This window comes from Sceloporus undulatus, chromosome 3 (assembly GCF_019175285.1).
Source record: "Sceloporus undulatus isolate JIND9_A2432 ecotype Alabama chromosome 3, SceUnd_v1.1, whole genome shotgun sequence".
NCBI classification, from domain to species: Eukaryota; Metazoa; Chordata; class Lepidosauria; order Squamata; family Phrynosomatidae; genus Sceloporus; species Sceloporus undulatus.
Window position 1 is genome coordinate 33,515,016 of NC_056524.1, and position 13,281 is coordinate 33,528,296.

The 13,281-nt window shown below is 39.9% G+C and overlaps 1 protein-coding gene across 1 annotated transcript in view; it reads left to right on the forward strand.

The window, feature by feature from the left end:
- The window catches only part of B3GLCT (beta 3-glucosyltransferase), a 117,153-nt gene that overhangs the window by 11,592 nt on the left and 92,280 nt on the right, over positions 1 to 13,281 (forward strand). The window contains exon 2 of the mRNA XM_042456650.1: positions 6,810 to 6,868. Within this exon, the coding sequence (XP_042312584.1) occupies positions 6,810 to 6,868 (59 nt within the window). The remainder of the gene's footprint in view (positions 1 to 6,809; positions 6,869 to 13,281) is intronic.

Below are 13,281 nucleotides of genomic sequence, written 5' to 3' on the forward strand. Positions count from 1 at the left end.
ATGGATTTGAAATCCGTGGCCCTCATGTATCTGCAGGGGGCAAACGTAGGAGGACTAAATGGGGCATGTTCCCGGATGGGCACACGCCGCCATTCAAGCCAAAGGGGCTTGACTATTGGTGAGTTTCCATTTTTGCAGGGGGGTGTCCGGAACAGATCCCTCATGAAAATGGAGGGCTGACTGTATTTAATAGAAGGCAGTAATCAATAGTTTTTGTTTCTGGAGATCACATATCAATGCAATTGTGTCTTTCTAGTGGCTTAACATAGGTAATTGTCCATTGTGCGAACAGATTACTGGACATGATATGTCTTTGGTCTGCTTCAGTATGTCTCTTTTTACGTTCTTATGATGGCTTTGTAGCCAAAACGTGGCTTCTGAGACATAATAAGGACTTGTCACCATGACTGTAGGAAAGGTTGGCAGAAGTGGGGAAAAAATGTGATGCACTACAGACTAAACATGCTCAGTTGCTGCAGAATGTTTTCCAGCTGTGAGGAAATGGAAAACTGGGGGCAGTGATGGAATGGATCATTCTGAAAGAAACGTAAAATACTAGAATAGTTTGTTATAAGTGTCATTTGTACTTCATATTTGAAAATTTAGCCACTAAGGCACAGAGGAGAAATGTATGGCCATATAGATGCAGTTGGACTGAGGGTAGGGATGCCATAACCCGGCGGCCCCCGTGACAAACCCGCATTTGGAGGCCCTCTCCCGGTCCCGGTCCGGTTTGGCCCCCGGTTCGGGGCATGCACGGCGCTACCCCACCTTCCCCTGCCTCCCTGTGTGGCCGCGCCACCCACCTCCTCCTCCGTTCCAGGCCTTGTGGAGGAAGCAAAGGAGGAGGCGAAGGAGAAGGCGGTGTGCAGGAGGGAGGTAGGGGAGGGTGGCAGGGAGGTGGGAAGGGGGTGCGGGTGCACCTCCTTCTCCTCCTCCTCCTTCTCCGTTGCAGGCCGCGCCAAGCGGAGGAGGAGGCAGAGGTGCCTGCTTGGCTTGTTGCTTCTTGCGCGTGCATGCGTGCCAGGGCAGCAAGCACTGGTAGGCAACCACCCACCGCCTCCTCTGCCTGGCGCGCCTCCGTGCTAGGCACTTTCTTGGGCCCGGGAGGCGGAGGCAGAGGAGGAGGCTGAGGTGGAGGTGGGTGGCTGCCTGCCTACTGCCTTGACGCTGTCTCCCAGGCCCCAGGGAGGCCTTGGAAGCGGCGTCCTCCAAGCCTTCACTGGGGCTTGGGGGACACTGTCTCCCAGGCCCCAGGGAGGCCTTGTACAAGGTTTTAAAATGTAGGACCTTTTTTTTTAATTTCCTGGCAAGGAAATTAAAAAAAAAAAGGTCCTACATTTTAAAACCATGTTCTACATTTTTCCCAGTTTGGAGGCCCTCAGGGATGGCAACCCTAACTGAGGGAAGACAACAATTAACAAAATTAATTAAATAGAAAGATAGCAAATATGTTTTATAGATAGCCTGAAGCTGAATTAGGGAAAAGGACATCTTTTCATGGCTTCTTCATGACATCTTGGGCTTATTTATTGCCTTAAAGTGATGCCTAGATGTCTGCAATTACCCAAAAATAAGTAATCCTGGAATGCCAAGCTGGGACAGTCTCTCTCTCTCTCTCTCTCTTTCTCTCTCTCTCTCTCTCTCTATATATATATATATATATAACCAACAAGGGATGTCTATGTTTGAATTCTATATTCCAATCAATGTATACCTTGGAAGTTCTTTGTTTGAATCCCTATAAAAGGTTATGCCACTTATTGATCAGGTTTCAGACTTTTGGAAGATATTTCTCTGAAGCCAGCCAGCTAATAAAACTTGCTGAACTTCCTTGCACTTCTGTGTCTCCCTGTTTCTATTTTCTAGAATATCTGCAATTGGACTATGGTCCTCCTTCCCTCCCACATCTTTGGTTGTGCTGGCTAGGGCTGATGAAGGATGTAGCTTAACACAATTTACCATATATATTTGACTGTAAGTTGACCTTGTGTATAAATCGAGAACAGGTTTTGGGGTCAAAAATATGGATTTTGATATGACCCATAGATAAGTCGAGGGTAAAATTTAAGAGCATGTAACTAAGGACCTAAAGGATGAAGGAAAGGAAAACAATGCCAAAGCACTTCCAAAATTCCAGCACGCATAACTGTTAGTGCTGACACTAAAGGCTGGATGGGTGAGAGAGTAGAGGGGGATCAATGCTTCCAGGACAGATTGCACTCTTGCCTTTCATCAGGGGGTGGTTCCTTTTTGAATAAGAGTTAAAGTACAGCATCTACAGTACTTATATTGTCCCGTGGATAAGTCGATTCAGGTTGTTTTGGTCAATTTTTTGACTAAAATTTCTAGACTTATACATGAGTATATACATTACTTATTCACTCCTATGCTAATGATCTGAGTTGTATTCTTGTATCACCAGGGTAAGAATCACCTGGTTAGTCTTGTATCACCAGAATCTAGCACACCAGTATTAGAGAACCTGTGGCCTTTCACATGATGTTTTACTATGACATCTGTATCATTGGACACTGCATAAATATGTTTTCACTGTATATCTAAAATGAAGGATGGTAGAAGCACGTTGACTATTCAGTGGAAGAGCTCATAGTAGGTGCCATCATATTAAACACTCTGCTTTGAATCATTGCTAAGGAATTCCATGTGACATTACCAGGAAGGCTTTTCTAGATGTCTTCAGCAGCCGAATGGGGTGTATAAGGGAGATGTTCTTCCAGGGTAACCAATTGCTTGCTAAAGTGTATAATTTAGGGAGAGACATGCTTGCTAAAGTATATATTTTAAGGGAATAGAACTATTAAAGAAATGTAAAAAAGAGGAGAAGCAAGGATGCAATCAATAATAACCATTTGGACTCAACTTTATAGATTGAACTATTGGTGCAGAAAAGAGAATGAGAGACAAAGATCCAAAATCCAGTTTGAGACTGCTTTAACTGCCCTGGCTTGGTGCTAGGGAATTCTGGGAACTGCACTTTTGTGAGACATTTAGCCTTTTGTCAGAGAGCTCTGATGCCACAATAAATTACAATTCTCAGGATTCCCTTGCACTGAGCCAGGGCAGTTAAAGTGGTCTCAAACAGAATTAGTTTTGCAGTGTGTTTTGGACCAATAGCACTGACCTCAATGGTAGAAAAGTTCCATATGTTCATGGCAATATGAAGATGACTAAGGCTGCAGTTCCATCCATATCCACTTATCTGGGATTAAGCACTGTTGAACTCAGTGGTTACTTACTTAAAAGTAGACATTGTAGGACTGTGCTATGGAAGAGAGAAGATTATAGATAATTCCTTATAGGATTTCCTCTACAGTGTTGGAATTAAAAAGAAGTTAGCCTTGTATCCAGGCTAGCTGTGTAATCCTTGACTTGTTTCAGGGTTCACAAATATTAATATTTCATGGGCTTTGAACTGCATGAGATATTCAAAAGACATAATGAAACAAGCAGCATTTCTTTAGTCTCAGCTGCATATTTAAGTTTATATTTCCTTATGTAGCCTTTCACCTACATGCAAAACTGCAGAATAGTGAATCATGTAAAAATTCTGCAGGTGATTGCATTTTACCAGGTAATACATTATTTTCTAGGTGAATACAGTTTGCCTAAAGCAGCATTTGCGTGATGACCTTCAAATTGCTATTCTGAAAATAGAGGACATAGAGGCCTGTAGTTTGCATATGTAGAATAATTCTTATGCAAAGCTCAGAATACAATTACACTTCTTGCACCCTAATCTAAAGCATATTTACTGAAAAATAAATCCCATTTATTTTAGTGGGACCCTGAAAGTAAGTGTATTTAGAATTGCAGCACTAAAGCAGTGTTTGAAAAAACTGAATAGCAGATGGATTTAAGGTATAAAAATGTAATTAGATGGTAATTGTCATGATATGGAAGCTTTCCAAATAATTTCCTGTGCTTTGTTCCTGGGCTCCTATTATCTAAACCATGTTCTTCTATTTAAGCATAATTTTTCAAATCTGAAATGAGCTTCCATTAGGTTATGCATATTGAGTAATTCCATTATATTCTTGAGAGTGATGCAAGTGATTTTTTGTAACTATGTAGCTTCTGCGTTTGACTTAAAAATAATTGAAATGGTTCAGGTCTCAACAAATTGAAGTGAGACAAGGTTTCCTTGATTTGCTCTGAAACAAATCTGGAACCTTCTTAAGCTTTGTGATAAATATGGATGCAGACTGTGTATCTGTACGTACTGCAGCATCCCCTCCCAATTTTCTGAATAATAATAATAATAATAATAATAATAATAATAATAATAATAAATCCAGGTAAGAAAGACTGAGGCTGTAGCTCAGGCGTGGGCAGAATGTGATCCAAACCCATTTTGTGCTCCTCAGTTGTTCCCTAGAATGTTTTCCCAAAAATGTTGGCATTGTGATTTACTGCTGACATTTGATGGCAAACCACTAAATGCAGTTTAGTCAGTAGACTGAAGAGTTATATAAGGTATCTCATTAACCTAAGCCAACAGGATGGTCAGTATCCTTTGGTAATTAACATGTTAAATTCAATTTACATTCATCTAAGTTTCATTTATAAATAAAATGCAAATGTAGTACCATAATTATCAAGCATGAGTATGGATGATTTTATTGGTTAAAAATGAAGATAATTTTGTTAATAATGAAATTTAAGTATAAAAATATAAATTGTAGTCTGTTTTTGAGAGCATAATTGTTTGAGCACAACTCTGGAGTACAGTACTGTGTTCTGTTCAGCATACCTCTTTAAGAAGGATATATACAAGTTGGAGCAGGTTCAGAGAAGAACAACAAGGATGGTAAGACGTATGGTGAACAAAACATATGAGGAGAGGTGGAAGGAGCTGGGTATGTTCAACTTGATAAAGAGAATATTGAGGGGGTGACATGATTGCACTCTATAAATACCTAAATAACTGGGCTGCCACAGATGAGGTGTGACCAGTGCAGAATATAGTGGGACTGTTACTCTTCTTGACTTGGAAACTTTGGCCCGCTACAGACCGGCACTTTGTGCTGGCCTGACCACAGACTAGGGTTGTGCAAGGGCTGAGCGTTTACACGCTCAGCAACCCTACCGCACCCGTACAGACGGGGTGTGCCATGATGACGTCACTCGTGCGCAGCGCTTACACAGTGTTGTGCACAACGGGCATCATAAGGTCACACTGCGGCCTTTATGGCACCCGTTCTAAGGCGCAAATAGGAGCCGGGTTTCATGGCTCCTGTTTGCACTGGATTGGGGGAGTGACTTGCAGCTCCCACATCCCCAACCAAGCCCATTCAGGGGCAGCACAGAGCCGCCCCAGAATGGGCTGTTTGTACAGCCTCAATGCTAATATTAATGCAGGCTAAAATACCATTTGCTTTCTTTTCTGCGGCAACATGCTGCTGACTCATGTTCACTTTATCCCTGCTTGGTAGTGGAAACCCACTGGATGACCTTGGCAAGTCATACACTCTCAGCTTCAGAGGAAGGCAAAGACAAAACCCGATCTGAACAAATCTCACCAAGAAAACCTCATGATAGAATCGCCTTGGGGTTGCCATAAGTTGTAAATGACTTGAGGGCACACAACAGCAGAGTCTATTTTTATCCGTTTTTAATGAGAAAAGTCTGCTAAGCTCTACCTCTTCATCCTGTGTTTCTCAAGCTGCTCATATTTAGTCTAGCTATTTGACTGACTGGTGTAGCTGCTTCTTCATAGTCTCTATGACTTGCACGTATGGTTTCTCTTGCACTTGTGCAGAGTAGTTTGGAACCTTCTAGAGCTGTGCGATATATTTTGCTGGTAATTTTGTCCCCACCCAGTAACCATGCACAACAGTGTGTACATTTTAATTTATTTTATGTAATGTATTTCAGAATGATCTTTCCATCCAGAGTTTGTCATTTAACTAATGACTTAATTCTGAAATTAAGTTAATGCTGATTTTCCATCTTAGCTCAATCAAATACATTTAATTACATCCTCCCATTTCAATAAGATTTTTAAAACTTAATTGTTAACGTAATTGATTTTGATGAGTTAGTTCCTAATAGCTAATAACTTTGACATGGAAGGATTGATTGGTGAAAACATCATTTGTCATTCCAGTTAGGAATCTTACAAATCTTTTTCAGCATATGTGAAATGGTATTTGTTCAGTCTAGTACCTGACTCATGACTATATACCTTTAGTTATGACATCCTGATTTGCTTGACCTTGATGCATTAGTAGCAGTTGTGTTGCTGTTCACATGTGGCACCCAAGAATTCTGGCTGTTCTCTCTGAATTTAAGAGAGTTTAATGTTTGACATTGTTTCAGGAAAACTGGAACATGAATCTCACCCTGAATTCAAAGGAGGTCTTTTCTAATAATGACAAATTTTAACCTAAGAGTAAAGAGAAATTCAGGTTTCTCATGTGATCACATGTTGTTTAGTAAACTGGAGCACTAGAATGGCCAGATTTTTTTTAAATGAGATTTGTTTTGACTTGAAGCCAAAATAAATTGGCTTTATACCAAAAAATGATTTTCTGTCCAGAGATGCATGAAAATAAAATTGTCTGACTATAGCAAATGATACTTACTAGTTTTAAAACAGAACTGTCTTCAGCTTGGATAAAATTATTATGGACTTTCTATGCATTTAAGAGATACTATTATCTTAATTGCTTCTTACATTCTATGTAGACATAATTTGTAAAATTTGAAAATAAGATATCATTTTGAGAAAAAGCTATCTCACTTCCTCTCTCTCTCTCCCCCCCCCCCCCTTTCTCATTTTCCAGCTTTTGCTCTAAATGATGCTAGTGGAGATGTAAAGGAGGAGACTACGCTGCTGTCACAGGTACTAATTTTTTTGTCTAGAAGCCAGATCTCAAGGACAGCTTGTGCATGATGTCTGCCTAGACAGGTCTGTTAGGAAAGAAAGAAAGATGTATTACAATTCTGGTTGTATGGTTTTATTTTGTACATTACCTGGTGTGCTGCACATTTGCTTTCATTGTGGGACAGGGTAGCCTTCCTTGGGTAGGGTGGGGTTGCTGTTCTCTTGTAGTTCCATTCCTCCTTGTTTTGGTTGTCTCACAACAGGCTGATCATGTGGGAGGGCTTAGTACATGTCTATCTCCAAAGAATAAGTTGATGAAAGTGTGCTGCTATGTCACATTTATATGTTGAGTTTTAATTTGATTCATTTGAACCTACTGCTTAAATGTAGGTTACATTACTACACTAAAATATTTAAGAATTATGGTGTAAAATCCCATCCATGATTTTATCTTCTCCCTTCCCTCTTTTGATCCTGGGAAATACAGTCACCCCTCCATTTTTGTGGGGGATCTGTTCCGGACCACTCTGTGACAACAGAAAATCACCAATATTCAAGCCCCATTGGTTTGAATGGTGGTACGTGCCCACAGGCACTCCCGGATACGCAACATGGGTGTGCGCCCCATTTTGTCCCCCTCTGTTTGCTGCCCATGAACGGGCGAGGGATGTGGATTCGAAGTCCACAAAAATAGAGGGATGACTGTACCTGCATGAATTCTGGAAAAGGCCATTTCTCACACACCCCTCCCACCCAATGAAAGGAAATGAGTGAAATTAAGAAGAAATGCATACAGGATGGCTGCAAGAAATATAGGTTATAAATATAATCTATAATCCAAACTTGTCCCAACCCTAATGTCTGTGCACAATATGTAGATTGTCACTCTGTTATGAGCAGTACTGCACTAAAACCTTTATCTCTAAATATAAATTAATAATTTTTTTCTTATTTTCAGTCAGATATATATTGGAGAAACAGAGTTCATAGGTAACAGTACTGCTCAGTACTGTATTTGCCGATTCCCTTGTGGCCATTGGTCTACTTTCAGGCCATCTTATCTTTCCCCTTTTTCCTCCAATGACCTTCATTTTTCAAAATGTACTCTCTGAAAAAATAGAAGAGAAAAAGGGAAATCCCGAGTCAGAATTGGAAGTAAGGAATTTCACATTAACAGCGCATTAAAACACATAGCAAGTTCTTCTTTGTTAGATGAAAAAAAGTCAACCTGCTTCAAAAGATTGGCACTCTGGAAAAGGCTTACTTTAAAATATCATTTCATGGCTGTTTGGATTGAGTGATAGCAAGTGCACTTTTCTAGATCTTTCCCGTTCCTGGTTTAAAAGTATTAGTCCTGTTGCCTGCCCAGATCAGGGTAGCATAGGGTTGCCATATCCCGCCTGGGGGTGGGACTTTCCCGGTTTGGGGTGGGGCCACACAGTCCCACCCCGGTTTGGCCCCACCCCCGGGACTCCCCCCCCCCAGCGAGGCCCTGGAGGCAGCTCCACCCCTCTCTCCCCATGGTTGTGTCCCTGCCTCCCTGCCTGGCTCAGCCTAGAGAGCAGGTCTTCAGGACACCTGCCACTCAGAGCTATTGCCAGCCCACTTGGTACAGTGGTTGGTACCTCGGGTTACGAAATAATTCGTTCTGCGGCTAATTTCGTAACCCGAAAAACCTTCTAACCTGAATTGCCATAGGCGCTAATGAAAAAAAAGCCGCGGCTCCGCCGCGGCTCCATTGAAAATAGCGCCGAGTTTTTCGTAACCCGAAAAAACCTTCGTAGCCGAAACAATAAATCCCTATGGGATTTTTTCGTATCCCGAAAATTCGTAGCTGGGTATTCGTATCCCGGGGTACCACTGTATATATTGTTGCAAAAGGCATTACTTTCCAGGTTACAGTGAGGGAAAAAAGGCCATAAATCGTTCTGTTTCACTGGGAGTCTAAAAGCCTCATCTTTTAAAGTATACGTGTCAGTATTCTTGTATTCTTTATCACGGATTGTTTTTGAGGCTCTAAACACCTTTACTTGTAATATGCAAATTTCTCTCGAAGCTGACCAATGAAAGAAGCAATCAGCCCTCCACTTGAGTTGGTTTTCAATGGCTTGGAAGGAAGAGATTTGCCTTAGTGGTAAATAATAGAGGGCTTTGGGGTAGCAAAAGGCTGCAGAAATAGTTGACCCCCCCCTTAATATCATAGCTCCGTGCTATGGGATTCTGGAATTGTAGTTTCTTGTGGCCCAGAGCTCTCTTGACAAAAGGAGGCTGAATGGTTCCAGAGCTACAGTTCCCAGGATTCCATGCCTTGAGGAGGAGGAGAGGAGGAAGGAGAGCTGGAGGAAGGGTGCCTTGAGGGCAGAATTGGGCAGAGGAGGAGGAGGAGGAGTTGGAGAAAGCTGAGTCAGTGGCCATTGGCCTGCCTTGGTTTTTTTGGGGTTTTTAAATTATTTTTAAAAATATAAAATACATATTTAATTTTATTTTATTAATTTTTATTATTGCTTTTTATTTTTTATTTTATTAATTTTTTTATTGCTTGTTTTTATTTTTTTTATTAATTTTATATTGCTTGTTTATTTTATTTCATTAATTTTTATATTGCTTGTTTTTATTTTATTTTTTATTTGTTGTTTTATTTTATTTTTAATTTTTATTATGCTTGTTTATTTTATTCATTTTTATTATTGCTTGTTTTATTTTATTTCATTAATTTTATTATTTTTTGCTTGTTTTTTATTTTATTAATTAATTTATTATTAATATACACCCCTGCCTTGTTTTTTAAATTATTTTTATTATTAAATAGCAGTGCATTTTCTGTGTATTTATGGCGATTTGAATGCTAACAAGTCTGCCTTTCTGGCCATTATAGTGGGATGATGATGATGGTGGTGGTGATATTGATATCAACAAGCCTCTGGGCAGGCCCATGTAACTGCTGTGATTTTTACAAACTCATGCGCAGTGAAGAAAAACCACAGTCCCTTGCCCAAGTACCACTCTGAGAATACGTTGAACCCGAGGGCAAGTCCATTTCTGCCATCTGTCTAGCAATAATGCCAAAGTCCTCCATTTTGATCATGCCTAAAAGCATTTTATTAAGATTTTAAAAAAAAACCTCATTTTTTCGCATGTCCTCCATTTTAAAAAACGTGTCCTACATTTGAAATGTTGCCCTACATTTGTCCCGGTTTGGAGGTCCTGACTTATGCAACCTAGGGTGCATATTCTTCAACCAAGAGGAAATAAATGATCTGTGAGCCTCTTGATTCTGAAGGGGATGTACTAAAGTCAAGATTCATGTGTCCATCTGTATTATTTAAACAGCTGATGTTGTGAAATTGTAGACACCCACTTGCCTGCCTGTGTGATTTCATAGTTAGTAAATAATATTTTAATCCCCATTTGCACAGGAAGGTAGTCTGTATAGAATAATATGCTCTGCTACCTTCCAGCATGGTATAGGGGTTTGGTGTGGACTAAGGAGACCAGGGATCTGATTCCTAACCGGCTTGAAACCACTGTGACTTTGGGCATGCACACTCTCTCAACTTTAGGAGAAGGCAATGGCAAACCTCCTCTGAACAGATCTTGCCAAGAAAACCCCATGATAGGGTCACCTTAGGGTTGCCATAGTTGGAAATGACTTGAAGGCACACAACACACTTCTTTAACCCTCCCCCATAAACAATTTATTTAATATAGTCAAACCAATTCTATTCCTTGCAGGGGAGAATATACTGTTCTCTGTTTCGGCCCAAATACACTATCTATAAAGTGATCCCTGATTTTCTTAGTCACCTCCAGCTTTCCCTGTATTTTTGGCAAATCTGTGTCACTGCAATTACAGTCCTGTCAGTTTCTTGTGACCCTTCTCTCCATTCACCTCTTCTGCTTATTCCTTTTAGTACATTGGGTGATTGTGCTAAACTTCCTACTGTTTATTGAATCTTCCTCACCCCCCCCCCCTTTCTCCACATCTCTCTCTCAGTCTGTTCCTAAACTCTTCCTTCTCTTTTCTTTCACCTCCTAACTACAATTCCTTCACAGGTGTTTGGTACTCCTGTCTCCCTCTTCTCAAACCACTCCTTCATTCCTTCTCTCAAACACTCTGCAGCCCCTTTCCCATGTGTGAGTTATCCACAAGCAGTGTGCTACAAAGTTCTTCTTGCTTTCCCTCCCCTGATCTTTGCCTGCTGCGTCATACTTGCTTGCTATAAACAGCTGCCCATCATTGTGAGGAGGGAATGAAATAGTGCAGGGAGCAACAAGAGCAAATTAAAATGCTCACCTCCATTTTGGTCCCGATGGAAATTCTCCTAGGTTCATTTGGAGAAAAGATATTTTGTCTTCTGGGTAATTTTTTCCAGAAAACAATCTTATCTAATTACTATTTAAATGTTTCTGGTTTTGATTTATTGCTGCTGCACCAACATGTCCTTTGGAGTGCACTCGCACCCCATTAATATCTACTCTATGTTTCTACATAGCCAATATTATGAAAAACCGGGCAAATCAAATATCTAATGTTGTGGTGGTGGTGGTGGTAGTGTAGAATAAATTAAATACAGCAGTGAATAGACACATAACACAGTTCCAAACCCCATTAAAAAACATATTCCGTTGAAGAGCATAACATCAGTTTAAAAGAATACATATTAAAAACAATCCATTTTTTTTAAAAAAAACATCTGAATAGGCCTACTGGAAAAGTTTGTCTTTAATGCAGACAGCATATCCAGTTTGTGTGGTGGTCATTCCACAATTTGGGGACGGCTGATGAAAACAGTTACCAGCCTGGTCCTGGCTGATTCCCCCTGAAGACCTGAGTACACAGGGCATATTACAAGAGAGAACGTGATCTTGTAGGTAATCTGGACTCAAACCATTAGGCTCTAAAGTAAAAACCAACACTGGATTATTTCTGCAGTGTGTTTTGGACCTAATCAGGTTATGTAATATATGCCGGTTTCCTCCTTCTGTACTTCAGTTGTTAACATCTTATTGTTCCTATTATGTATGAACTGTGAATAAATTATCATTTTAATGGTTATTTTTATTGTATAAATGATAGTTTATATATTTGTGCCATTTGTATTTTTTTCATATTTAATTGAATTTTATTTTTTAGGAAGTTGCCTTGTGACAGCATTTGCCCTAAATACTTCAAAGTTCTACTTTATATAAGAAGACTCCATTCTGCTTCCAAGAGCACAGTATTTACAGCCTAATCACACTGGATGTTCTTCCTTTTCATTTCAGTTTCTACTCAATGAATAGAAATAATGACGTGCCTTAAAATTTTTATGATACACCTACAGACTCCTGAATTTGAGTCTTATTTTTTTTTATTTGTAAAATCTGCTATGTTCCTTTGCAACAAACATGTGCTAAGAAGATTACTGCCTAAAAACAAGTATATAAACACAACAATCCTGTCTAGAAATAATTACAGAGGTAAAACAATATAGGATTCAACAGCTGAATCTGGCAAAAGCCTTAAACAACAAAATGTTTAACTTTGTATGAATGAAAAATGAAGTGAGAAGAAGTTAAAATCAAATCTCCAGGAAAACCCTTTATTCGCAGTCTCTATTGTAGTCAAAATAAATTCAAAAATAAGTTTCTTTCAATAAAGATAATTGGAGTCTATATGGCAGATGTTGCTCTAGAGCTTTTCCATGATGTGGCTGTTCACAGTTTTTAAAGTAATTTAAGTATGAGCAAAATAATTACAATCAAATAATATAGAATAAAAGAGAAGAAGAGAAAGAAAGGAAAAATGGTGAAAATCCTGACCATAGTGAAAAGAAAAATAAAGTTGCTATTCTCCCATTGTTGTTAACTGTCCTCAAGTTGGCTTTGACTTATGGTGACCCTGCAAATGAGACCCCTCCACCACCAGCCCATCCTCAACTATTCTTCCAGGTCCTGTAGACCCAGGCCCATGGGCTCCTGATTTAATCTAGCCATCTAGTCTGTTGTCTTCCTCTTTCTATTGCCCTCCAACTTCCTGGCGTGATGCCTTTCTAGTGACTCCTGCCTTCTCATGATTGGGCGGTCTGTAGCCTCAATTAGCCATTGTGATTTCTAGGAAGATTCTGGCTTATTTGTTCAGGGTCCATTTGTTTGTCTTTTTGGCCATCCAGGGTATCTCCGCACTGCCCAGCACCACATCTCACATGACTTGATTTTTTTTTTCCTATCTGCTTTCTCAACATCCATTCATAGTGATGGAAATATGATGGTTTGGACAATCCTAACTTTAATGTTCAGTTGTCTGTCTTTGCACTTTAGGATCTTGTCTGTTCTTTTATAACTGCTCTTCCCAGTTATGCCACACCTGTTTTCTTGACTGCAGTCTCTGTTTTGAGTGCAGCTTCACTTTACTTTCCAAAATTTGGGTTCATCTGCATATGATTCCTATG